Raw genomic sequence first — 27,969 nt, forward strand, 5'->3', positions numbered from 1 at the left:
AGCCAAACATACGGTGAGCAAGAAACACAAAATATTCTTTATTAAATATACAAAATTTGTGAAACAGAATTGCATCACGAATTGTAAACTTTCCAATCTTACATACTAACCTTTAAGCACATTCCACCAGCTACACAATCAAGGACAAAATACAATCAGTTTAAACTTAAATTAAACAAAAAGAAAAAAAAAAGAAATGGAAGACATGGAGGAGGACGTTTTTTAATTCATTCTTGCGCTTCGTAAGTGCCGAGTCACATCGAGTATGTCTCTACGGTCATCTACGCACTTGATATTGAGATCGCACAGCAGGAAAACTGACACGACGAGACGTTTATTTGTCTTTTTTTTTGGATGTCTTCGTATGCGTCAAGCTCACTGGGAAAAAAAAAAAAAAATGTTGTGGTGTCAAAGTAGGCCGAGTGCTTAAAATCACAGAGCGGTTAGAAAGTGCAGTACGGTGTAAAGTAGATCTAACTATACCAGATATCAACAGACAGGTACAGTAATGTTCTGACGATTAAGTAGTGCAAGAACATCCACAAACGCTGTTAAAAGTGGCGTCATATCTGAAATACTTTATGGTGTAATCGATCTGCTCCATAGATTAAGTTTCAAGGCTTTTTTTTGGCATTTCACAGGAAGTTACTGCTCATTTTTTTTTTCTATTGGTATGCATACAATTTTTATTATTGTGCGGTGATCTAAAAACGATAACAAAGCATGGAAAGAGGTGAAACTTTCAGTGAACAGATGGCTTTTTCAAAACCTGGCCCCCCCTGGAGCCCCGACACGTAAAAAAAAAGATGAAGTGCGAGGTTATTTTTTTTTTTTAATGGAACGTCAAAACAAAACAAAAATAAGGCAGCATTTGGCATTTCAATACGGCATATATGCTGTAAAACGCGGTATATATCCCTTTGTAACACCTGAAAGCAGTAGCGATATGCGTGCTTGAGCAGGAGCGGATGTGACACATAAACTGTGGGGGGAAGGAAGGGAGGAAGGGAGGGAGGAAGAGGGAGTCAAGTACCGGCATGTCGCAGGCATTTTCTCAACAGTGGCGTCGTGTTGATGGACGGCAGAAAGCATGAGATCAGAGAAGCTGTGGTGGCTCATCGTCATACTAAGTGATACTGTCTTCACCTGATAACACTGTGACCCATACCAGAATCAGTTAGCTTATTAGGCTGAGCATTATGGGTAATTTCAAGACATGCCCATTGAAACGGAATAAAAGGACAAAAGAAGAAGAAAAAAAAGCAAGGAACAAGCGAAGAAAAAAACCGGAGAAACAGCACTCATCGTGCGTAGAAAAAATGAAACCCATTCACTTGCTGGCTAAGAACACTTTTGAACATTCAGGAGCTACGATCAGTTCCCGGGGAAAAATGTGCACGTGACGAGTCTCACACTGCTCGTTTGGTTTTTAAAAAAAAAACTAGTCCCGAGCACTCGATGTTATCGCCATCGTAAGGGAACGTTTGTAGAGTGTCAGTCCAGAACAACACGTACGCCAGCTGGTGTCGCAGGAGGACGCCGCTGAATAAGAAACATGACGGTGGTTTTGCATGAAGTGACCTGATTAATGACCAAATACTGTGTTTACTTTGAAATACTGCAGACTATTTTTCCAAAGGGATGCTTAAATACGTCAATGCATTTCCTTCCTTCTGAGCAGCCACTGAAAATACAAGAAATCAATCAACCAATCAAGGGAAATACGCTTTTTTCGCTTTCTCGCCAGGAAGTATGTTGAGAAGAACGAGAAGAAGGATGGATCTGGATCCAGAAGGCGATTAGCTTAGATTAGCATTTAGCCACAGGGGGAAACTGTTAGCCAACAAAACCTTAAGCCCAACAGTCTGTTGCTGCTGCTGACACAACCAGATTTTTTAACCATCCTTTGAGATTCTGACAGCATATTTTAACTAAAACAACTGATGAATCAGCTTTTATGATAATCTGTTAATTGCTTAGACCAGTTTTATTTGTTGTTCCTAACTTCCCAAATAACTCCTCTGCTCTCAACTCCAGTACATAACTACCGACTGAATACAAAGGTAGTAAAATGTTCAGGTGTGACAGATTTTTGTCTCGAGCAGATTCACTTTGATTTGATTTTCATGCTGCACTGGGACAAACTGAAACCAGAGGCTGCCCCAAAGGTAAAAAAAAATCAATCTGAACCTGATGGTCCGCTACAGAAATGGCAAAAAAAATGCTTATAAAGTACACGCATTTCGAAGTTAATGGGCTAAAACATGCAAAACCACCAGAGTGCCCCTTCACGTTGTTCGCTCTCCTCCTACCTGCAGTAAAAGCCGACACTCTTGCAGAAGTGTTTATTTGTTTTAAACTGTGTGAAGAGTCGAATATACAGTGTTATGGACTGAAACGCTACCGTTTTCTCTCTTCTGTGATAAGGTGATAGAAGTGACAAGTGAGGTGAAAAGGAGGAATCTATGTTTTCTACAATCAGGATTCCAAAATGGAAGCATCTGGGTGTTTGAACCCCTCCCCCGCTGGGCTCGCTCCTTCCGCCAACGTAAAACCAACTGGCTGTGTGAACCTGAAAACAACCTGAGGACCCGCTACATTCAGAACCCGCCCGGAACCGAACCCCCTTTTTTTCGAACGAGGGGCCGCGTTTCAGCATGCCGTCTGGGAAAAAAAACATCGCCTCGACATCTCTCAGTGCCTAAATATTTGTATCAAAAAGGACAGCATAGCAGTGAAAAGACTAAAGAGCTGTTGTGGAGGTTAGAGTGAACAGATGCGGACTGGACTGCAAAACCCTCTCCGCCCCGCCGTCACTTTAACTTGGTGCGCACTTGCAGGAGAGTGGGCTTCTGCTCCATGATGCGCACCAGCAGCGTGTCAATGTAGTCCTCCAGATCTCTGACCTGCGGCTTCAGCTTCCTCAGCTCCACCTCCCGCTTGGCCAGCAAAAGTTTCTGCCGCTCAAACTCCGCCTTCTGCCTCTCCAGGTCGGCCTCCCGCTGCACCAGCAGGGCGACCAGTTCGCTGTGGTTCAGGTGGTAGTACGAGCCGGCTCCTTCCGTCACCAGACACTGAAGACACAGAGAGGAATCAACAAAACAGGAAGAAGAAAGGAAGCACATTTTACCTTCTGTTGATTCTGTTTCTGAAGGTGAAACCCCTTTTGTCTTTTCAAAACAAATCAGAAACTTAATAAGAAGCAGCACACAACTCTAAGAGAGGGTTAGGTTCCTGTTTTAACTTTTATTCTGAAGAGGTTTAAAGGGAAACTAGACCTTCTATAATTACGAGTAAAATTACATTATATAAGAAATGTAAGTAAATTAAGTCAAGATAATGTAATTCGACCCGTGATGCAGAATTTCCCTCTTTGTTTTCCAGAGTCACCTGCTAGTTAGCTGCTGGATTCCTGCAAAATTCATATTAATTAACAAAATCGCATTACTTAGTTGTTACTTAATGTCAGGGCTGTTTCCATGTAGTCGACTAAACAGCTCTTCAAATCTTTTTCCTCTTTTTTGACTCAAATATACAAACATAGCAGACATGTACTCCACAAGAAGGTACAGGGGAAGGAGCAATCTTAAACAAATAGTAATAAAATTATTATCTGATTGGGATTATGAAGATGACAGACAGACAACAACAAAATATATAATTCCTCTTTGAAAAGATCCTTAAACAGCTCGATGATTTGATACATTTGTTGAACTCTACGACTGTTATGTTTATGAAACTACGGCTGATTTTTTTAAACTTTACTTTCAAGTGTTCATTCTCTGGTTGTTGTCGGTTTACTTTTGTTTTATTACTCATAAAAGTAATTTGAGAAACATTTGTCGCACCATCTGGTGTCTGATGGAGTGATTATGATCATCATTACTGCTGCGTGGGAGACAAATGTTTATTTTTCAATTCAGTGACCCATTTTTTTTATAACCAGACGTGTATTTTCATTATATAATCTAAAACGAAACACAAGTCGGGATCACCGTACCTCAAAATACAGTCACATAGTTACTGTTGTTATCCTCTGAAGGGCAGTATTGCAGTGGTTTTATATCATTATCATTAAAGCACGCTGTGCTGTACCTTCTTCTTGTCCGCCTCCTGCTCGCTGAGCTGGCTGCTCCTCCCCGGGTGGATGGTGGACTTGAGCTTCTCCAGTCCGGTGGCCAGCACTGACCGGCCCTCAGTCCGCTTCTCGTCAGCCAGCATGGCAGTGGTCAGGGGCTTCACTGGGTGGGGGCTGGACGGGACGACAACAAAGCAGCACACACACGTACAGTCAGGTATCCAAACTTCATACAACAACTCCTCTGTGGCTGCTTCAGTTTCATATGAGAGACTCTCAGGTGATGTAAGGACTTCATCCGGCTGCCAAACTGGAGGTCCAAAACTCTTTAATGATATAAACGGCTGGAAACAACATTTACCTTCCAGCAATGGACATCTTATAAATCTCAGTCTGTGTCTGAAATTATTACATTTACATATAGTTTCCCAAAACACACCAGAGGGGAAGTGTGGGGATGGTTTGTGCAATGAGGGATTTTCAGAGTAAAGTCTTTTTAGTGGCTGTTTACACAGTTTTAGCCTAAATAAAACTAAACATTAAGAATTAAACAATACAGTTCTGGCCTTGGGTGATACACAAAGCTCATTTTGATTAATGCAGAATATATTATCATATGAGTTTTTAGTTTTAGAGACAATCAGTGTTTATTAGTATTTAAATGTTTTGGTAAGCTTTTATTCAAATAAGCCACAAGTATCTTCTAAAACACCAAATTACAAGCAAGTTTCTGATATTTGTTTGGAACCCATCTTTAGTAAGTGATTACTTTGCAGGTTGCATGCTGCATTGGAACCAAAGTTGAGCATTTTTCACAGTAATTGATCAGCAATGGGATAAATAAAACACAGAATCCGATAAAAACACTATAGTATCATCGATCAATCTATGTTATACAGTATGTACGATTTACTTTTACTTGAATTTGTGATACTTATGTACATTTAATATCAAATACTTTTGAATTTTGCTCAAGGACTATTTGTATAGGTGACTTTCACTTTTACCAAAGTAATATTTTAACTAGATTTCTTCGCTTTTACTCAAGTATGACTTTTCGATAACTGTAACTAGTATATTCGGTGCTGACAGACGAGGGTAGCTGCATACTCACATTGTCACAAGCTAAAATAACGTAACTAAACTGGGCTTTTGTTCTGAAAATCACAAACAACACAATTGTAGTTTCCACTGGGAAACTCTGATTTAAAGACAGACAAAACAAACAGAGATGTCCTAACTTTTAAAAACCTCCTCTTCAGCAAATGAAGTTCACTGCTTTGGGCTTTTTTTTGTCTTACATGGGTTAAAAAAGATGCCACAGTCTGGCTGTAATTAAATCAAGTTGCGTTCTTGGCCAGTTGGCAGGCAAACCACCAGACACCAGCTCTTTGTTCACGTCAACTGGAAGGATTTTCTCAAACTAAAACTCGACAACAACACAGGAAAGACAGCTTCCTGTGTCAGTGACCTACATTTACAAGGAAATCTATCATTTCAGACCCCTTCCTTTCTTAGTGCAGAGACTCACAATCATCTCTGTCAGATATGTCATTCTTTAGCCCAGGTTATACATGTTTACACAACAGATTTTCCTCATGACCTCCAGGATGACACCTGACACGGACGCTAAAGATCAACCTTTAAAAATCCCATGAAGGAAAAGGAGGTTAGACAGGTGTAAGATTCCTCATTAGTGGAAATACTGGTGAAAATTAAAATTAAATGAGCTGAAAACTGAAAGATGTAATTGCATGCGTTGGTGCAATCAAACATGTGTAATTGTGTTAAAGGTATTATTACCCCGAGGTGACAAGGAAATGCTATCAGTGACACAACAACACCTTTTTTTTTTTTTGCCTCGTAGAAAAGCCCGGGTTCTGGTTCAGAATTTGGAAAATGAGTGTGGTTGTGTGAGAACACCAGCTAGCCCTGTGGAGAGAGAGGGTGTGTGTGTGTGTGTGTGTGTGTGTGTGTGTGTGTGTTGGGAGGGAGGGGGTGTGTGTGGAAGGATTCAGGGTAAAATAATAACTGCTAATTGGCCTGAGGCTGTGTTTCCCCTGCTGTTACCACAGAGCCAGGACACACACAAGACACCTGCAGAGGAGTCCTGTTATTAACACCAGTGTGTGTGTGTGTGTGTGTGTGTGTGTGTGTGTGTGTGTGTGTGTGTCATAACAAAGTGAGGAAAAATAGAAGGTCACACCACAAAGGATGGGCCCCTTGAGAGTCGACGGCGCAGAAGAAAAGCAGCCGGAAGCAGAGCGGCAGAGGGAGACTGAAGAGAGAAATTTCTGGAAGTGGGAAAAAAAAAAAAAGAAGTGCTTCTTCTCCACCTCCACCTTTTCACTGAGCATGTGCAACCTCACCTGTTCTCCTGATTGGCTGCCTGCTCCTGCTGGGTCTCCTCAGCGATTGGTTTTGGCGCGGCGGCCCGCGCCACGCTGGGTGGTGACCTCGCCGTAGCGTTGGCAAGGGGAGAGAGAGAACAGAGCGCTACAGGGAAGCTACTACTGTCAGGAGTTAAGGAAGGAGCAAAGGAAGTCAGAGGGGGGAGGTCAGGGCAAGGATCAGCTGAAGAGAACTCCTGGATGGCGCCGGGGTCGCTCCCAAAGGAGGGCAGGAGGATCTCGTCCAGGGCGGGCGTCAGGGTGCCCTCAGAGTGGGAGCGGTGTAGCGGAGCACTTTGTACCTGAGGACATTTCGAGAACTCGTCTATACCTCCTTCGGTAATCTTCCGTTGAGAGTCCGTCAACGCCACAGGAAGGAAATCAAAGTCACCGTCCATCGTGAAACTTGGCTCGAGAGTTGCTGTTCTTTCCTCAGCGCCAAAATCTTGAGCTGGATCAGTTTGGTTGACTTCTTCGATAGACGGCTTGCATGCATTTGTTGAAAGTTGTTGGTCTGAAGCAGCATCAACAGTCGTCTGGATCTCACTCAGCTCGCCACAGAGCGTTGAGTTTGCGGAGTGTAGTGTCTCGTTCTGATACGAGTCCATAGAGAATTCGGAGGCTGGGTGAGACACACAGGTTTGGTAGTCCTCCGAGTCGATGCTGACATAAAGGCTCTGAAGAAAGCTGCTGCTGCTCAGATCGGATGCTCGAGTGTGCGACAGTGTGTCGTCGAAGCCTTTGCTAGGGCTGTTCGCAATGGAACTGGTGTTGAGGAGATCGAACCCGAATGTTAAAGGAGAACTTGCTTCCTTCCCTCCTAAAGTATTGCTCTCAATGTCGGACGAACTCTGCCTCACCTCTGGAGAAGAGGTTACGATGTGTAATGACGGGCGTGTGGAGCAGAGTTCATCAACTGGAGTCACCACTTCTGTCGGAATACTTACAGATACAGAGGAATCTTTTAACACCTCTGATCCGTTTGGTTCACCTTCGTCTTTCTCTTCGTGTTCATTGTCAGACTTTGAAGAGACGATTGATTTTGGTTCTAGTTCTGAGAGTTCTGGCACGTCGTCGAAGCCATGGCAGGGACTGTTCCCGGTGCGACTGGTGTTGAGTAAATCAAGCCCATATGGTAGCGGAGAACTGGCATCCTTCACTTCTAAGGGAGTGCTCTCGGTGTCAACTGAACTCTGTCTCACATCCGGAGAGGAGGTTCTGATGTCTAAAGACGGGCGTGAGGTCATCTCATTGTTAGTGTTGCTTTCAGATACAGAGGAATCATTTAATACTTCTGCAAGAGATCTGTCAAATTCACCCGTTTCTTCCTCTCTATGTTCATTGTCGGACTCTAGAGAGACGTTTGACTTGGGTTGTAGTTCTGAGAGTTTTGGTGTCTCGCTTTCAGTGATCGAAGGCTGCTCCAGAACAGTTAGATCTACCTTTTCATCAACATCCCCGTGGCGGTCTACATCAACTGAACTGTCTATGATGTCGTCTTCAGATTCTGAGGGCTTGACCACAGTTGACTCTGAGGATTTCTCAAAGTTGATGTTTTCAAAGTTCTGCGTCTCAGCTTCCTCGGAGGAAGATGCAGAGAATTTGTCCGAATACGAGGAGACGCATGAGAGGAAGTCCTCTTCTGCTGAACTGCCGAGTCCTGACGAACCAGGATCTGGAGAGCTGCTGTTGAGCTTTACGGACGAGGCTTGATGCATATTTGTGTCGTTAGTGTTAGCAGTATTGTTAGCTTGATTAGTCTCAGTGCAAGCAGCCAGTTCTGCTGAGTTAGGAGAAGTATTTAAAGTCGTGTTTTCACTTTCAAAGCTTGTGTGCTCTGGGATCGTCTCCAGAAATTGTGCAAATGAGTCAAAGTGATGCATGTTAGTGTTGGTCACCTGGCTGTTGGCTTTATGCGCTTCGAATCCAAAATCTGCGTAAGGTTGATGAAGTAGTGTGTCATCTGTTACGGGGAGTAATGCCCCTTTGTTATTGCAGTGTTCCAGTGGATCGTCACTGAGTGTGTTTTGCTGTGTTTTGCAATCTGTGGTCAGATCCTCAGGAGACTGCAGCCTGCCAGCTGCAAATGCTTCAAAGGACTCGTCCCACTCTGAATCCGCTTCCAGCTCCCCGACAGACATAAAAGGGTTGGACGGCCTCCTGCTTAAAGGTGTCACCCCTTCCGCGGGAGTCGGAGGAAGCGGTTGCTTCTCAACTTTAGCCATCACGTCGCTCCTTGCGTCTGTATCATCGATGGAGCCCGTCAGAGTCAGGGTGGTGTTAGGGTTACTCGCCTGCGGAAAGAGTGTGGCTATGGGGGGCCGGGAGCTGGAGAGATAGGGCAGAGGAGGCAGCGAAGGTTTTAGGGGCTGAGCGGTAAGCATGTCTTCATAGAAAGGGTTGTGCTGGAGGAGAGAGAAGAAAGGGTTGCAGGGGGAGAGGGGAGGCGATGTGCTCTGTGAGGGGCTGAAAGGGTTAGAGTGATGCAGTGGAGAAACCAGAGGATCTACAGGGGGGCCCGAGGGGTGGTGGCTAGGTGGGAGGGGTGGTGGGTGGGGGTCAGTGCTGGGCACTACTTTAGGTGACACCACCAGGCTGTGAAAGGAAGGCACACAGTCCTCTTGATTAGTGAGGATTGTTCATACAACTTTAATACTGGTCTGCAGAAGGTTTTCAGTCTCAAATCACATTTTAATCACACATTCTTGAAGACTGACTTTATTTGAAACGTACAGACATCTTTATCCCCTTAAATCCTGTTTTAATTCACGCCCAGCAGTAGAAACTGCAGTAACTATTTTAGGCCACTAGAGGGCAGTGGAACAAACTGTACATACAATATTGATTTTTTTTTTCACCTTGTAAAGCAAACAGAGTTTCCAGATGATTGATCATGGGGACACAGAGCATCATGAGCTTTAATTTGGACATTCTTCAGCCTGATAAATGTCCAATAATCACTTTCTTTCAGCTCTGTTTTTGGTCTCCACCACCAGTACCTCTGTCTGTCTACTGTTTGGTAGGCTTGAGCAATATCCAAAATGTTGTATCACAATACTGTCTCGTCCAAATACCGCATTAGACATTATTGGTATGACTAAATAATGGACTGAGAGGTTGATAGGTTGTTCACTTTTCTGTCTCCCTTTACAGCAACACATACGCTTTTAAACAGCTCAATATAATTAAAAATTAAACTCTGAAGGGCCAGCCAGGTATGAAATCTCATCGTAGTAACTATCTAACTAACTAACTAACTTCAGTATTCGATATTGTGAAAAATGGTGCTAATGACAGCAAACATCGTGATAGTAGATATTATCTAATATCGGCCTGAGTCTAAGATTTGGTGAAACACTCTTAAACTGCATTAAATTCCATTTTAAACATAAAAAGCACCTTTGAAAGGTTCATATTAATTGTTGAAATCAGTCACTCGTGTTTTTTATATCTTCAAAGACATTCCTCTCTGTGCCTTTTGTGTGCTTTCTCTGGCACATGATGTAATATTTTGGGAGGGAAGTTGATGCAGCTGGGTGTAGTGATTACTTTGTGCTGCCGGTGCCAACTTGGCACCTCTCCCTCAAGGATCTCAGAGCATGTGAGTGTGTAGGCTGTGAAAATGTATAGTTACAGAGCTGGCAGAAAGGTATTGAGTGTACTATGGTCCAGAATAGCTGACCTCGCTCCAATCAGCAGGTGCTTATCGGTCCGATATTTTGTTTACGTTCAGCGTAAGGAAATATGACGAGGCTGTTCTTGTTTTTTTGTGCTTGGGCGAGTAAATTCATACGATAAAAAAAAGTAAACGTAACTGTTTAAAGGTTTGTCTAGACCTGAATTAAAGATGTGCATGAGAAATGCACTCGGCACAACAGAGAGCAGTACGAGAGAAAGTACAGTCGGGCAGGTGACACCCACAAAATAAATTACCCACTCAAGAATGTGCTTGTGTTAGAAGTGGAAATAAAATTCAATGGGCTTTTCTTCCCTCCATTCTCTCTGCCCACACACACACACACACACACATTACAAATGTATACACAAGCCCACACACACACACACACACACACACACACACACACACACACACACTCGAATATATACACAAAACCTGAGAGAGTAAGGAGTGCTCTGGCTCACATCATCATCTTTCCAACGATGATTATTATTGAACCATATTTCAGCGAGCACAAGGCCTCAGTGTGATAAAGCTAATTTCACAGGAGCAGCTCCCCTCCTCCATCTGCATTGCAGATACCTGATGTAACCAGAGACTGAGACCAGGAGCTCAGGAGGGACGAGGCAAATTCTGGCAGCCATGCTGGTACACAGGACGAGAAAGGTAAACAACCACTCCGGCTGCTGCCCGACACAATGCTGCTGCTCTGAATAGAGATCAAGAAATCTGACCCTCCTGTAATTTGATCGACGTGAGGAATTTACTCCAATTTTAGCTTCTGTAAGTTTTATTATAAGAACTCAATCACACGAGAGATATTTTTTTACCATATCCTCCAAACAGAGGGATATCATGTGACTGGTTAAATAGCCCTACAGTACATATACCTGTTAAAGGACTATTTCAACATGTTTGGGACGAAGACTTTATTTCTTGAGAGAGTTCTTCCAGGAGGCGATTAGCTTAGCACTAAGACTTGGAAACTTGGATCTACATTCTGTTGAAGCTCGAGCTGCAATATTTATTTCTATTGTCAATTAATCTGTTGATTATGTTTTTGATTAACTTATTAGGTGTTTGGTCTATAAAATGCCAGAAATGCAGTCAGTATTTCCCAAAGCCTGAAATGACGTCCTTGAATGTCTCGTTTTTGTCCCAAATATATTCAGCTCAGGAGGAAAGAATCCAGAGAATATTCACATTTAAGAAGATTTTTTTTTTCTTTTTTTCCCTCAAGAAATCACTCAAACTTGATTAATAGACAATCTCAATGGTTGGCAATTAATTTAACAGTTATAGGTAGTAGAGAGTGATATTTCCCAAAATGTTGCAATCAGACACCTCAGTCTGTGAGTTCTGATTCAGTACGAGCTCTCAGCAGGCTCTCGAGCACGTCATGGTTCACATTGAGATGATAATTCATCACTTGTTTGATGTTGTAACAAATGAAGCTGTCAGTGTGACTCGTCTCCTCTGTGATCTCAGTGTGTGTCTCACCTGGGTTTGCTGTGCGAGTCCTTTGATCCGAACCATCCCCTGTGTTTCTCCTCAGTGACAGCGGAGGCCTGTTCAGACTCATCCCTGGACTGACTGTGCCCCTTCCCTGCAGACTCACTCTTCCCGTGAGAGAACAAGTTCCTCCTCTGCTTTTTCCCCCGGCTTTCAGACTCCACGGCGGAGGAGGCGACTTTAGGTGGAGCAGCCTGTCTAACCTGCTCTTCTTCTTCTTCTTCTTCATCAGCCAGCATGGGGCCGCTCTGCTCCAGGGCCGCTGCTATGGCTGCCTTCTCCTCCTCGTCGGGCTTGTCGAAAGACCAGCGGCGCCCGTCTCCCACGGGGCCTTTGGGGAGATCTGTTTTAGCCCGCGGGCTGAGGTTCTGTAGAGACATGGAGAGAGGCAAAGACTTCTGCAACAGTCCCAGGCCTAAAGATCCTGCAGGTTTCCCTGAGCCTGGGTCCAGCGGCTGGACGTCGTACACATGGCTTCCGTTAACGTACACAGTGGGCAGAGGCACTGCGATGGTGATCTCGCCGGGATCATCACCATACTCACATTTGAGAGAGGACGAAGACTTGGGCGACGTGTCGCCTGTGTGCTCTGTGAGGCAAAGAGGAGGAAGACAGAAAGGAGGAGTGAGAAAAAGATGGACGACTACTAACTTAAATTTCCGGGCAGCGTAATTGGATGATAAAAATCTTGAAATGGCTTTAACTGGCACGTTTTTCACAGCAGGACGGCACATATAGCGTTGAGGGAGATTGGAAATTGATGAATTTACTTCTGTGTGAATCTTTTCTAGAACAATCTGAACAGTCACGCTGCGCTTCAGTGCTACTTCTCTCCAGTCAGGTGATTTAACAGAGACGACGGCACTCAGCGGGCCACACGCCTCCGTAAAGTCTTTTTTAACCGTCGTAATAAAGCAGCTCATGTGGGATTTTCACTCTGGGTTAATTAATTTTTTGCAGGCACATGATCAATTTGTTTCACAACAGGAGATGCACACATTTACATTACATTTCAATTCTAAAATCTTCTCAGTTTTCAAGCTGATTTTAGCAGCCGTGTGGTGTCGCAGGAGGACGATAAAGACAATCAGAGCATTTATAGAATCTGAATATAAAAAGTTTGTTTCACGCTCAGCCATGCATCCGTTCACTCTCTTCTATTTGAAATTAAATACTAAAATGAAAAGCAGCACCATTAACGGGAAGTAAATTATACAGCTGGTGTGAAATAATTTCGGGGAAGTGGTTTATTTTGTAACATTTTGCATAAACTTTTACATAAACCACCCTGACGCTTACACCATCCTGCAACATCTGCAGGAGGATATTTAAAGTGGCAGCAGATTAGTTTAGAGCTGAAACGATTAGTCAATGACTTGACCAACGTCCTCCTGCGGTTCCACGCTCTCAAATCAGATGATCTGCAGCTTTTCTTTGTCGTATAACATCATCAGCTGAAACAAAATATTTCTTTAGTTGTAAGATTTTTTTGCTGTTGCTGTAAAAGATAACAGGATCGTCCCACGAGAGGGAAACATGAACCTGTGCACTTCTTCCTCAGCCATGAAGCAAATCATGGATGACTGAGACGCTGTAATAAACTGTACCAACATGACACCTGCACTGGTCCTTCTCACCTGGGCTGTTATCAGCTGTCAGGTTGCTGCTGTTACTGGGCGAGTTGGACAGATCAGAGACCACCACGCTGATGCCGGCCGTGGGGCTGAGGCTCCCACCCCGCGATGACGACTCGCTGCTCTCCGAGCCGAGCGACGTGCTGGAGCGCGTGTCCGACGACTTCCTCAGCTTCCCTCTTAGAAAGAAGGTCCTCATCTTGCTCCTCCGGGCCTCGCCCCCCTCGTCGTCCTCGTAGTCCTCCTCCCCGCCTCCGTCGCTCGGCAGCCGTTGCCGCATCCGGCAAAGGGTCCCGTAACCACCTGGCAGGACGGCGGACGAGGCGTCATCGTCGCTGGATCTCCTCTTCCCCTTTATGCGCTCTTTCAGCTTGACGAAGGTGGAGGCGCTCTTGTCCTTCATGACCAGGTCGTACATGCTGGCTGTCAGGTTGTTTCTGGTGAACTGGATGGTGACTTGAATGTCTCCTCGCTCCTTCTCCTTCTTCCCCGTCTTCGAGTTGAGGCGGTACCACCTGCAGCAGGGAACAATTACACACAACATTAATTAGGCAGTGAAACAATTAGTCTAAATCATCAGTTAGCTGGTAATTTATCAAGCAAAGAAGGCAGAATAATCGTCGGCTCCAGCTTCTCAAACATGAGGGTTTACCACTCTTCTCTTGTGTTATAAACTCTATTTGTGCTGGTTGAAGCTCTTGTATCATTATCTTAATACCCGAATTTGATTTTTTTGCACAAGTGCTCACCCAGAATAGAAATTCTGAGTGGGCAGAGTTATTCTGGGTTCCTCTGGACTCCCACAGACAGTTTTCACATCGACGGCGTGACGTGACTCAGAGTTTGAGCGCTTCTGCAGCATCAAACTCTCCTGACTGAACCATCAGCACAAGAGATTAATATTTCTGTTGGAGACGATTCTTTGATTCAGAAAGCCTGTGTACATAAAAACTCAAAGGGAGTGGAAGTTAACTACATCTCCCAGGATGCATTTATGCAAGGAACATCCAATCAACAATATGTTTGCAGCGATAAACTTGTTTCGAGGTATAAAATGATATGAAAGTTGATGATTATCAGACCGTGTGCAATAACTTATACAGGATTAAACGCTAATATTTATATCTTTCAAGTTTCATGTCTCAGGACATAATATTTCTGAATAATACTGTAATAAAGCATTTGTTCAATCAGGAAACTATTTCTGTTTTTAGTCCGTTAAGTGTCGGTAATCAATAAGTTGATCCTGGTGAATTATTGCGATAATTGTGAGTATCCTGACATGAACGACGACAGCAAGATGAGGCTACCACCATTTATTTATCCTTTATTTATGCAAGATGACCTCATGATTCAGTGGCGGATCTAGACCAGTTTTAATAGGGGGGCCAGGTTGGGGCCGGCTTTTTTGTTAGGGGGCACCTACAACCCGGAAAAAAGGATAAATCGCTCATTCGGACGAAGCAGTGTTTACAATTTCAGCAATTTTGATTGGGTAGTAAACTGCTGAGACACTTTATTTATGACTTTCCCTTTAGAACAAAATCATTGCAAGAAATCTGTCATTGTATTATTAATGCAGACTCCCTGTCAGGGGGGCCACAGGGGGTCCAGACTCAGAGTAACGGGGGCACTGGCCCCTGTTGGCCCCCCCTAGAACCGCCCCTGTCCTGATTTCATATTACTTATCTAAGATTCTTATACTGTTTGTTTTCCATGTTTTAAAAGATATTGAAAAAATATTTGTTTCCTGACAAACTGTTGAAGGTTGAAGTGATTCCAGGATGTTTTAGTGCAAAAAATACATTTTATTTTGAAGTTTCAAGAATATTGTGATAATCATCATGAATCCTGTTATGTTTGACAGGATTACTGTGAAATGAAATTTTCTGTTTCAATTTTCAGTCGTCTATTACGCACACGCATACAGGAAAACACCTCTCTGAGTCATTAATTAGTCGAGCTGTGCGTGGGGCCATGAAATGATGTGAATGACTGTATTGTTATTATGAATGGGGTTAATCTGTCCTCACACAAGGTGAGAGTGTGTGTGAGAATCCGACTAACGCCGCGAGGCCCGACGTCACACAATATCTCGGAGGAGGCCTCTTGTTTTCTTCGTCAAATCCAGTAAGCAAGAACAATGAAGTAAGATCACGCTCATGTCAGGTGTAGCAGTGAGTGCCCGACATGAATATGACAGAAAACAATCTGCCCTGACTGTAAATTCCTTCGCTGGAAGAAAAACAGAGGAGCGGTTCTTAGAAATGCCGTGCACCGGTGGGTGTAGCGGCGCCAACAAGTTCACCGCACCGTGACTCATGGGAAAGTCTCATCTGGTCTGTTGTGACAGGGTAAAAAAGATAATGTGACTGAGAAAAAATCCCCCATTTCACATGTGTTTCTGACACTTGGTGCTGCCAAAGGGAAGTGATCAGCACTGAAACTAAGACCTGCTTTTATTTTTTCACTTCCTGTGCTGCTGGGCTATTTTCACCTCACACCTCCACCACAGTGCCTTCCTCCATTGTTCATAGAACAACTCTGAGGCTGAGTGCAAAAAATAAATGGACTTATTTCTAAAGAAATACGATGAAATTAAGCGGAAATCGTCTATAAATAATCTCCGATGCAAAAAAGCCAAAGTCGAGAAGAAGGAAGAAGAAGGGACTCATGCTTCAGTGGATCCCATTTAAATGTTATGCAAATGCAATAAAAATAACACTTAGAACATAATTTATTTATAATATAGCCTATATAATCATTTGAATTTGATGAACAGCTAAAAAACTTATTGATTATTCTACTTTTTATAAGTTATATATACTAAAGGTGTATAATCCAGGCTGCAACAAATGACCGTGTTCATTAATGATTCATCTTATTTGGGTTTTTTTTAATGATTAATCAATTGTTTAGTCTATAAAATTTCAAAAATAGTGAAAAAGAGCCAAAAATGACGTGATAAATTGCTTCTTTTGTCCCAGCAACAATCCAAAAACAAAAGACTCGTCATGTACTGTCATGAATGACGAAGAAAGGCAGCAGATCCTCACGTTTAAGAAGCTGGAACCAGCAAATGTTTGTCACATTTCTCTTGAAAAATGACAGTTAATCGATTGTCAAAACAGCTGGCACACAGTTTTCTTTGGACTGACCAATAAATCAATTAACTTACCCTTCCTCAAATGAAAACACTAAACAGCTGAGATAATTTAAGTGTTATTACTGCAGATAATTTTGTACCAAATAGATCTCCAAGTATAGTGAACTCACTACGGAGGATGTTCATGAACTGCAAAAATGTCCCGGTCTGCCGAATCAACGCGAAAATCTAAATGTCATGCTACGGAAAGTCTAATACGCAACCGAAGAGAGGAGCTGCAGAGGTTAAAGCATCAAAGACGTGACATGAAAGAAAACTGAGACTGAAGGAAAACCAACTGATGTATGATGTATGAAAAAGGAAGGAACTTCACACATTCTCTGCACGACTGTCTGAGAAACCAGACAGACTGAACGTACGGCATGACAACGCACAAAACCCAGCAAGCGTCACGACCCGAATACTTACAAAATAAATGAAACAGCATTTCAACGATCATGGGGAACACACTGTAACACGTTAGCATGCTAATGTTAGGACGTCATCATGGTCGCAGTTAGCATGTTAGCATGCTAGTATCTTATGTTTACCATGAGAGTAATAGAAGATAATATTAATAACAGCTTACAAAGGTTTAGTAGACAATTAAAGTGATTTAGATTCATGTTGCAGGGACAAATGTCTGCACCGAATGTTGCAAACAGTTCGGATATTTAACTATGAGCCAAAGTTGGACTCATTATGTTTCCTATAGTGTGACTAAAACTTAAATTGTAACAAAAACCGTCAGGGAAAATGATCTATATTTATCGGGCCGGCCACCTGATATTTACAGCTTTCCAGACATTTAAACCCAGTGACCTTATTCTCAGGTTGTTTGGTTCTATGAAGCTGTTTGTGCAAAAGGAACCGACACAGGAAGTTTCACTACTCCAGCAAAAACATTTGCATAATTGTAGGCTGCGAGGAGGAAAAAAAAAAACATAACATTATTCACAGCACAGGCTGTTATGTAATCATCATCATCCTCATCCTGCAGCCGACCTCAAGTTCAGCCCTGAAAACACGGTAACACCCCAGAAGAATGCCAGTGGAAAAACAATTAGCAACCGCAAGCCTTCCACTTCAACTCTGTGAATCACAAATAACAAAGCAGGTGGAGCCCGGAGAGGAGAGAGGAATGCTGCCGAGGCTTTTTATAGCTGCGCAGGAACAACAAACATTACGTCACATGTAAATAGACAGCGACGGCACTTTTCATTCACTAATCCAAACATCACTGAAGACGTGGTGAGGAAGGTATTTACTTTGGAGCATTTCAGCAAACCAAATCCTGTACCGGACTGTAAAACTACACGTAGACAAAAGAAAATCCCCGAGCTCTGAACCGGCCTCTCGTCTTTTCTTTAAGATTCTTGAGTGAGCTCTCGCTCGAGTGTCTGAGGTTGTGCACCAGCGCTGCTTCCCTTAAATGCCTGTTAGGGGTGGACTCGAGTTTCACGTCGATGCTCCAACAATAGTATCAGACCTCCTCCTGATTGGGCGGCCAACTCCCTGTAGCCAAGGTGGGGTTCACATTCCAAACACCGGACCAGAGAGCTATGCGAGGGTTTTTCTTTTTCAAAACCTACAACTACCATCATCATACCGTCGTTTACGCTGGGGTGGTAATTAAGGGGCTATATCAGGCAGCAGAAACTTGCAGATGTGCGATTTATCGACACTTATGTCACTATATTATGGTACTCAGTTGACTCACGGACAAAAGGATGAGAGAAAAATGAGCTTCTGCTGGACAAAAACCTTCCAAAAGCTACTTTTCATTTTCCCAGACGATGCAAATAAGTTGCAAGCCCGTTGACGTAGACGCACCTGCGCCCGCGTGTCTTATGAAAAAGCCTGACGACAACAAATGTAAACGTTAAGTCAACAGACGTGAGGCCTATATACAGAAACTGCAACACAGACAAAAGAGCGCAGCCTACATTTTGAAGCCCACTCACTCCGAGCAGAGCACAGTCTGTTACAGAAGAGGACCCAGTTTCCCAAAAGCATCTTCCCACACAGACGCCCGTGTAGTTCAACAAGGCCACAGCGCTGAGATTGTAAAGTGTTTTTGGTTACAGTCCTCATAACCGAATGTTCTGCCTGTTTTTTTTTTTTTGTGTTTTTTTGGAATCTGTGGGAGTCTATACGGGCTCCGCTTTGTAAACAGTCCCATTCCAGAGCTGCAGAGCATAACTGCAGAGCATGACCGCGTATCTGCTTCCCCAATCTCGCAAAAACAGGAAATCGCAACACTCCACCCCATCCCAGCATGACACCATCTCCTCATCTCCCCTCCCGGATCCACCGAGGAGCAAATAGGAAAAAAACTCCTCATCCAGGAGCTGCCGTCTTATTCTAGTCCTCTGTGGAACGAGTCTATCCCTTGAAACCACCCTTCAAGTCAGGAAAGGGCTGAAATTACAAAGACAAGTAGGCTATCAACCTATTTTATCCGGCGTGTGCTCAGTCTCTGTGGGGCTCTGGGAGCTCGGGTGGTATCAGAGCCAGACAGAAGAGACTCTCTGAAATAAAACTGGTGCCAAGGGCGCAGGATCTGTGTCAACTGCGGGACTTAGCAGTGCACTTGCTTCACCCAACATGTTGGTATTTAAGGTTAAACAGCTCTGCGATTCTTTTTCTGTCTACCCGAGGATTCAGAGGGGTCTTTGTGAGGCTCAAGGTACTCTACAGGAGCTGAGAGACTGACGTACACCAGAAAACACCTTCACCGCTCTGACACATTTAGAAACAAAAACTAATGCAGCCAGTGCTCGCTGCTGTGCTCAAGCAAAGTGGTGCTTACAGCGCAATAGTAAACATCAGCATGCCACCATGCTTACTTTAGCTAGCGCAGTGTTTATCATGTTCACCCTCTTATCTGAATAAGCTGGCATCCTATCTCATTTAGGTTTGTTTTACTTTCAGCTCTGATACTGCAGTTTATCTTCCACAGTTACCACAACAACCTCTTCGGACTCCTTCCTGGTCTGCTTCCTCGTGAAGCTCGAAGTTGGGCTGTGAACGGTGACATAGAATTTGTCTTCAAAATAAGAGCTTTACATTACACCCCATTGGAGTTTAGAACTGGGTTCTTAGCGGGGGGCTTTTAATTTGAAAGCAGCGACCGTCCTTAGCTTTCCGACACAACATCAAGCTAACACAACCAAACAGCTACAGAGACCGAGGAGACGCTAGCATCTCCTGGATCTCAGTGGCTGTCCAGTTGTTCATCTTAATGTCCGCGGATGAAATGATGGACTGACTGCTGTGATCAGCTGTTTCCTGGTTTTAAAACTCCCTGGGTGTGGGTCGCACAACAGTGCAGGTCACTGACACCTCCACCCACCTCACGCAGAGGCTGGCACATTTCAGCCTCGTTTTTAGATAGCAGTCGAGGCGGAAATAAGTGTACCCTCCGAGGCGGAAAATTGGCAGACCACAACAGACCCCCAATTTGCCGCCCTTTGTCTGAAACCGCGGACCGAGCCTCCAAAAGGACGGGCAAATTGGCGGATTGGTGCTCTGTCTAGAAACGGCTATTGTGGCTCGGACAGGTGAAGATGTTGGTGTGTTTACTGGGGCAACTACAATCTGCTGCATCAGCTCCACCGCTGGCTGTTTAAACCAACCAAAAGAAAACACACAAGAACAACTCACGAACACCAGACAACCACGAATACTTGTTGGATGTATAAAGCACGGAGTACCAGAACCCTCAAAGCTTTTAAGGCTATCGTCATATGAAAACAATGGACCCAAGACAATCAGAGGCATAAAGACACAAGACACAAGAATACTACAGACTCAGCAAGTCAAACCTAACAGAACATTAGGATACGTTAACAGTAAGTAAAGACTAAGGCTAGTTTACATAGTTTATATGTTAGCAACAATCTCTAAGAGCAGGTGAACCTTCTCATGGTCCAGGGATTTAGAAAACCATTTTTTTTCAAACCAAATGGGGACACAAACATTCGATCTGTCATAACAGAACTGTTCTCCTGAAGTGTGAAATCTCTGAACAGACATCAACATTCAGAGAGTCATCTCTCACCAACTGCCTCTGCTGCTAATTATACATGATGACACAGCAAAACAGTCACCGGCAAAGGTCCAAATCGGAGCCAACCCTGCTGGGAACACAAAAACTACAATCCACCTTCACCTGAAGGTGCTCAACGACGGCCCAACGGCGGCAGATTATCAACTCTGTGTGGACTGAAGAGGAAGCAAAGTAGGTAAGTGGTGCTGCTTCATTTGAATGATCAAGTGGACACTTCTGATTACATCTCTTTCAATGATACAAACCGTGAAACCCTCCAGGAGCGCTGTGGGCACGGCTGCTAATGTGGCCTGAATTCCAGCCCCTTCAGCAGAAAAATAGCAGACAAGCCGCGAGACTCAGACCACATTCCACATCTGGATGCGATGAGCTCTTACCTCACCACCAACTTCCCTCCCAATACTTTCACACAACCAAGCATTGTATCTTAAAACCTACAACTCCGTCAGATATCAGTGACAGATAACCAAGAAAACTGTCTGTTTTTGTGAAAAGGTAAGTCATTGTTGTGTCAAAGAAATGGAAAAAATTAGGCTCGCCATCCAATAACAGATCCCATTGGCAAACGATTTGAGTTATGACAATAATATAAGTTTAGGTCTTCGTTCTGTTCTTAAACACCAACTGAACAAATGTTAAAAGGTGTAAAGCAGGCGTACTTTCACATCACAGCGTCTAAATTCACGAGGTGGGTGTTGTTTACAGAAGCTGTAGCATCGGTTGAATGCATCAATAATGAAAAATAGATCGCCACAAACAGAAGCAAAAGCAGAAACGGTGTGACTCTTATCTGCTTCTTTACAAAGCCTGCAACAAATAACACAACTTTCAAATGAGGTCTGTTAGACTGTGCTGTTATTGCACAACGCCATCTTGTTTGGGGTTCAAGGCCAATTTCTGCATTACAGCAGATTGCAGTTAACTTTGTTTCCAGATGCTTCCTTCGCCAAACGCAGCACAATTATCAGGCTGTATATATGAGACAAGATCCACTGTGGTTTCCTCTAATTGAGCACACATTAAATACTGTCAGCCGCCTTTAGGAGATTTATGCCCAACAACAGGTGTTTAATCTCTTAAATAACTTTTTTTTTAACATTATTCTAATCCTCAAAGTGACATCAGCCTTAAAAATAAAAGACTAAAGCCTTCAGACTTTGCAATTACATTTGGGGGAACTTGAGCTATTGGACAGCCGGTGACATTTTTCTTAATATACAACTTTGCCCTCTCAACACAATTTGAAACACTTAATCTTACTGCTGATATTTAAGTGGAGAGACTTGCTCCATCCATCACTGATACTTAACTAGGAACCGGGCTGACATTTTATAAACACATCCCTCACATGTCCTGACTTTCTCCACCACAGATTAAGATTAATTTGTCAATTTAATCAGAGTCCATTGCGGGAAACGGAACAGGCTGGAACCAGGACGCGCACAACAAGTCAAGTTAGACCAAATTTTATCATCCAAAGTTTATTTCTTTTTGACTGGTTGCTGGTTTGCTTGCCGTAGCATGCTGGCTAATTGTGTAGCTAAGAGTGTTGTGACCTGAACTGAGTACAACAGGAACTTAAGACGAGACAATTTAGGCCGCTGTGTCACAGTGACCCAGATTTGGAAACAGCTCCGTCTCTTCTGGCTGTTCTGCTCGGCTAATAACAATGGTTCAGTGTCCTTTAGCTAAACCACAATAGACGTTGTCATGTGTCCTCTTGTCTGTAACTCGGTGATGATGCTCGACAGGCTGATGGGAGGATTTTTGAAGCCACTGCACAGCCCTTTACATCAGCAGCGATATCCTGCTACATATATAATGTTTTTAATCTGATGAATCTCCACTGAAATGTTTTCAACCAGCTGAAGTACTTTCATATGATCTGGGATGACTTGTCAGGTCAGGCCGTTATGTAACTTCGAATGTCCATTAGACTATATTCTCTCCATGCAGTGGCTCCTGAAAGACAGTCGGCTCTTAGCAGAGGATTTTTCTGGATGTACATCACACACATACGGACAGAAACACACACACACACACACACACACACAGTCTTTCTGCCTCACTCAGCAGATGGAGGTTCAGTTCTCAGGCCTGCCTCAGTAACATTCAGGTCTGCATCAGAGTTTTGCCTCCTACAGATACGCAACGTGACAGGGGGTGTGAAACTGAGACAGCACTGCACTGGAAAAACACCAAATCCAACTTCTAAATTACAATATTAGCACTTCAGGAACCATCAAACCATGACACTGAAAAATTCCTAGTCTGCAGAAAAAAAAAGAGCTGAAATGTTAAATGACTCTCTTGAGAAGAAACTTGATTATTAAGGGAAAAAATTGTGTGTAACAAGGTCAATTTTCAGCAAAAACACTGCAAAAAAACAACTTAATTTTCGAGGGTTGCTTGCTCGTGTCTGTCCACAGTTGGTTGATCTGGCAGTGTTTTTCGTGGTTTCCTCCTGACAGACCCTGCAGGGGGAATTCACCCAACGCCCACCTTACCAAGAATCTGCTCTACGCTGATAGCTCAACATGCAAATACATCAGGGCTGCTACATCCTCTCATGCCACCCATCTGTGGGCAGCTGCTCCGCTTTCATTTTATGACGAAATTGCTAAATAAAGATGAGACATGTTGGGACATGTAAAGCGTTGCTGTGGCTGTTTTTTACTCTCATTTTTAATTTATGTTGTACTCCAATAGATGCTGACACTGTGGGCACTGAACAGTTAATATAGTTCATTTACAATGACTGACAATAGCAGATTTCAATAGCTGCTGCTAGCAGGCTACTTAAGCTAATGATGTTCCAAGCATACTCGTTTTACTTGGCTTCATATATGATATTGCGCATTCTCATCAGTTCATGATTATGTAGAAGACTTTGAAAGAGTGTATACAATCAGTATTGTTCTTGTATTTCAGAATTAGCATGACCTGCACCTAAAAAACAGTCTGTAGTTTTAGAAACTGGTTCTGCAGCACATTAAAAGACGACATCCCCTCCAGCCTGGACCCTCACCTGTACGCGGTCAAAACAAACAGAACCACAGACGGTGACGTAGCCACCGGCCTCCACTCAGTCGTCACGCAACATGAGAATAACAGCTGTAGGGAGTAAGCTAGTTAGCCTTACATGCTAACATTTGCAGCTTGCCGTTAAAGACAGTGTTTAAAGCTTCCTTCACATTTGACTCCAAGTCATGTGACTCGAATCCGAGCCGCTGACGCCACCTCGCCAGTCTGCTCGTCACCGTTTCTTCGTCATCTTCCAATCCTCCTACAAAACCAACCGCATCTAAATTTAAAACCTCATCCTTTATTTCCACAGACTGTGACTGGAACACGCTGATTCAGAAGTACACTGTGTGGAAACTGATGAATCCTGGAGAGAATAAAACAAGTCAGAGGTTCGGAAGAAAGGTGCCGTTTTCGACCTGCCGTACCTCAATTTGCTGTAATACACAACCGGAGCACTATATCACTGTGGAGCCGGTACCTCCTCTAAAGGGCTTTATAAATATTAGAAACTGTAGAGTGAAGGAGTCTTGGCACCCTCCTCTGCCCTCAACCTCTGCAAGACTCACTGAAACTCCCACTAAGTGCATTTTTTTTTAGTTTTACTATTACACAGTTATGTATAAGTGAAGTGACTTTTGTTTAAGTTTGAAAATCGCCTGTTTTTCTTTCCTCCATCTCACCCGAGCAGAACATTGATCATTCCCTCTGTGCGCTTTTTTATTATCAGATTTTACTGCCATCATTTATCACCGCGCAAATAACGCTCACCTTAAAATGAAACCCTTGAAAAACCTATTATTGCTCCATCACGGGAGCCCAGAGATAAAACACACAACTCACACCGCTTTACTTTTAAGGGTGTTACTGGGAACGGCCCAAAACCGCAAATCCTCCTGAAGGAAAAACATACATGAGTAACGCTGGAGCACTGCTGTTAGTCAGTCTCTGTCTACGTAATGATGCAAAAGATAAAAACAAACATGATTATTCTGATGTCAGATGAGTTTTGGTTTGGTACCTAAAATAAGGCATCGTGTTAGCACTTGTATCCAAAGGTTTCCCTGCAGCCACAGTCATGACTTAGGTGGCAAAGCCTGAAAGTTCAGCTCATAGACAGCAGTGCAATAACAACTGTCTTAACTTAAAGGGTAACTGCAACAGTTTTACAGATCAAAGTCTGTCAACAAACATTTCAGTCTCTTAATCTTCTTTAAATTCACAACTTACTCATGAATTAAACTGTAGATCTGATTATGAGTGTGCAGGACGTTTTGTCTTTACTTGTCTACAAGGTAGCTGGTCCAGATTTAGCAATTTCAACTAGAACATCCCCTAAAAAGGAGGATTTCTGACTCAGGAAGTTGGTTGCACAACACCAACCCTGACCTTAAAAATCCAAGATGGCTGCCCCCAGCATCAACCTGCTGTGAAAGTTGTCGCATATATTGTTTATTAGCACACAAAAATAATGTGTGATGCATCATAATCAACTGATAGGGGAAATAATAACTTACAAAGGCTAACCTGGCTGGAACTGTGTCTCTGACTTGAACTGGATCGTCGTCATCATCATTTTTAAAAGGATTTAGAATTGTTATTTAAGATTGCCAACTGAATACCCCTCGTCTCACCCGTTTTCTATGGTGGTTTGCTAAAAAAAACATGACAAACACTAATAGCTCTCCGTAGAGCCGGTGTTTGGTTTGTCCTTCGTGGGCTACTGTAGAAACACGGCAGCCTCGATGGAAGAGGACCGTCTTCTTCTGTAGCTATCAAGGTTTTGCCACATCTAGGACCTCATTTTTTGGTGTGTGCACATTTATGCTGCAGACGTCAATTACACAACCAATCATCCAATTTGACCTAGAAATAAAAAGGTCATCACATGTAGTTGTCTTTGCACACGTGCCAGAGCACCTGTACATGAACGGACATCCCCCTTTCTATCTGACACCTTGTCGACTGAGCTCAGATTGAATATTTTGACTCGTTGATGAACACAAGCGCTCCTCTCGGCCCTCTCGGCCCTCTCGGGTTTCTGTCCTTTTATGGCAGTTTGTTTAAAATGACTACCAGCTCGACCCGACTGTGCTTTTCACTCGGCCCAGACGTGTGAACACGAGATGAAACGGGAACCAGTCCTCCTCCTCCTCCTCCTCCTCCTCCTCCTCCTCCCTCCTGTCGATCCTGCTGGAGCTGGTCACTTGAAGGTTAGATCCAGCCCGTGATGTTGACGTGTCAGCAGTTTGGCGTCTTGGTACATTCAGTGTCTCCGTGTGGTATTCAGTGAATCTGGGCTGGTCAGCTGCAACACATCCCGCAGCCAACCCTGCGTTTACATGTCAGTGTAACGGGTTTGAACGGGGGAACATCCTCCAGAACATGAGCCACAGTTTAGGTGAGACTGTTGTTTTGGTGCTCCTTGGTGCCAAATGCTTCATTAAAGGATGTTAAGCTCCGTCTGGGAGACTGTAAACAAAGTGCCATCACATGTTTTGATGGCAGGAAATGTTTCAGCCCTCCCAAAAGTCAGCTGTAAATGTCAGGTTCTGCTGTTGACACGTTTTGTATCCTATAATCTGCAGTCAAGCTGTGAGAAATCAATCCGGTTTCTCCACCGATCACATATTTTGAATGCTTATTTCTATGCCAACCACATTCACAATCGACAGCCGCAGGGAAACAGCTTCGGACTTGTTTACCGGGAGCTGCTGAAAGGCATCGTGGGGAGTGCTGGACACTGGGACTCGACTTGTTGGTTCATCCACACACAGCTGTCCTTTCACGGGTAACAACAACGCGACACACGGATCATAAAAGAGAGTTATCTGGGAGGTGGACGTCAGTTTAACAGACTTCTCCTAACTTATTTACATCCACGTCGGTGCTCCAGAGGTTGGGCGTTTTTTTATTTTATTTTGTAAAACAACATGTTGTGCTATAAATACCTTGGAGCTTTCCAGATCATGGATCTGTTAGATAATCCCTGGAATTGGGACAGGCATTAATCCCCGATGCTCTACGTCATGCAGACGGGCTGTTGGGAAACAACTACGCTCAAAGCGCCCCACAACAAAACAAAAACACAGCGAGCCACCTCATGTGGTCGAGCCCCTGGAGGAGGGTGGGAGGGAAGGGGTTTTTTTCTAGAAGGTTTGTTTTCTGTGGTGTTCGGTGGACAGTCAGATGGTCTCAGAGTTAGTTTGGTGTGTGTGGGAGGAGGGAGGGTGTGTCTGCAGGGCCCTGATGCAGCAACCAAGAGCTCTGACAGCTGTGTTTGTGTGTGAGCACAAAGTCAAAAATGGGACAAAAAGCAGCAGAGAAGAAGAAAAACACCCTGATGTGTTCACTGAACGTGGGAAAACATAGAAGTGATGGCAGATGAGGCATATGCACGCAGCTATTGGTTATCTGCAGGCTGGCACACACACACATACACACACACACGAGTATTACATGCATACACAGCTGAACTTACTCGTTTTTAGCGCATCGGCTCTCCAGAAACAGCTTGTCCAGCTGGATCACCGCCTGTCCGAGGAACACGTCCATGCCCATGACTGCCCGGTGCATCACGGTGAGGACGAGCTCGTTGCTCCCGGCCGGGTAGCCGCTCCGCCCGCCGGTGTCCAGCACGCCGGGGTGCAGCTCGAACGAGCACTCCTCCCTCCACTCCGGCTCGGTGGTCTTCTCCGCCACGCCGGTCGAGTATTTCTCCTTCCCCAGCTGGATGATGGTGTACACGTCGCTGGTGCCGTGCTTGCCCTTGCCCCGTAAGCCCCTGCCTCTCAGCACCGTCACCTGGACGTGTGTCGGTAACCATTTCTGGTCGTCCTCCACGGTTAGCGAGGACATGTCCCCCCCCTCCACCCGCCTCGCTCTCTCTCCCTCCAGACAGACACAGCGACCGACCGAGCGACCTGCCGCGCACACACCGTGACGAGGCGAGGCAACCGGGGGAGAGGTGGTGGTGGTGTCCGCCGCTTCCTCCCTGCTTTGGGTTGTACACAGTCACATCAGCTCCCGGGTCGGCGGGCGGTGCCGCATTATGGCTGCGTGTCGTGTCTGCAAAGTTTTCCGCGGGTTGCCGGTTGTTCGCTGCCCTGGTCTGCTCTGTCTGCTCTGCGGCAGCGGCAGCGTCCGTCCCCGCACGGCGCGTCCCTGCCTGCCTCCTCCTGCTGCTGCACGGGCCTCTCTGCGGGCAGCGACGTCACGCCTCTATCCTCCTTCTTCCTCTTCTTCTTCTTTCTTCTTCTTCTTCTTCTTCTGCAGGACGAGGAAGTTCAGCAGCCCCGACACAGCACATGGGGCTGCATGAACACAGAGTGCTGGGATGTGGGCTGTGATTAATCTTTCTTTTGTGCGGTGTTCAATCAAACCAGCTCCTCTGGAAGAATGTGAAACTGAGTCTGTGGTTGGCTGCGGGGACTGT

The 27,969-nt window shown here is 44.3% G+C and overlaps 1 protein-coding gene across 3 annotated transcripts; it reads right to left on the reverse strand.

Annotated features, from left to right (window-relative positions):
- Positions 1-9: 9 nt before the first annotated feature.
- rab11fip5a (RAB11 family interacting protein 5a (class I)) lies at positions 10-27,969 on the reverse strand. 3 transcript variants are annotated; one of them, XM_030391354.1, is made up of 7 exons: positions 27,016-27,392; positions 13,297-13,808; positions 11,648-12,248; positions 7,676-9,063; positions 6,448-7,639; positions 4,096-4,252; positions 10-3,074 (listed from the first exon to the last, which is right to left on the reverse strand). In XM_030391354.1, exons 1-7 carry the CDS (start codon positions 27,390-27,392, stop codon positions 2,814-2,816), a joined length of 4,488 nt encoding a protein of 1,495 aa, XP_030247214.1. In that variant the 3' UTR covers positions 10-2,813. The 3 variants fall into 3 exon arrangements, with proteins under 3 accessions (XP_030247214.1, XP_030247213.1, XP_030247215.1); XM_030391353.1 differs by having other exon boundaries at positions 6,448-9,063; positions 27,016-27,969; XM_030391355.1 differs by having other exon boundaries at positions 6,448-8,796.

This window comes from Sparus aurata, chromosome 16 (assembly GCF_900880675.1).
Source record: "Sparus aurata chromosome 16, fSpaAur1.1, whole genome shotgun sequence".
Lineage (NCBI taxonomy): Eukaryota > Metazoa > Chordata > Actinopteri > Spariformes > Sparidae > Sparus > Sparus aurata.

Bases quoted from the DNA above. Each gene is read 5' to 3' on its own strand.
- rab11fip5a (XM_030391353.1), bottom strand. From the start codon at position 27,392: ATGTCCTCGCTAACCGTGGAGGACGACCAGAAATGGTTACCGACACAC. The intron at 12,249-13,296 runs GTGAGAAGGACC...TTTGCCTCACAG, and splicing joins GACAGCTGATAACAGCCCAG to AGCACACAGGCGACACGTCG. The intron at 9,064-11,647 runs GTGAGACACACA...TTCCTTTCACAG, and splicing joins GACTCGCACAGCAAACCCAG to CCTGGTGGTGTCACCTAAAG.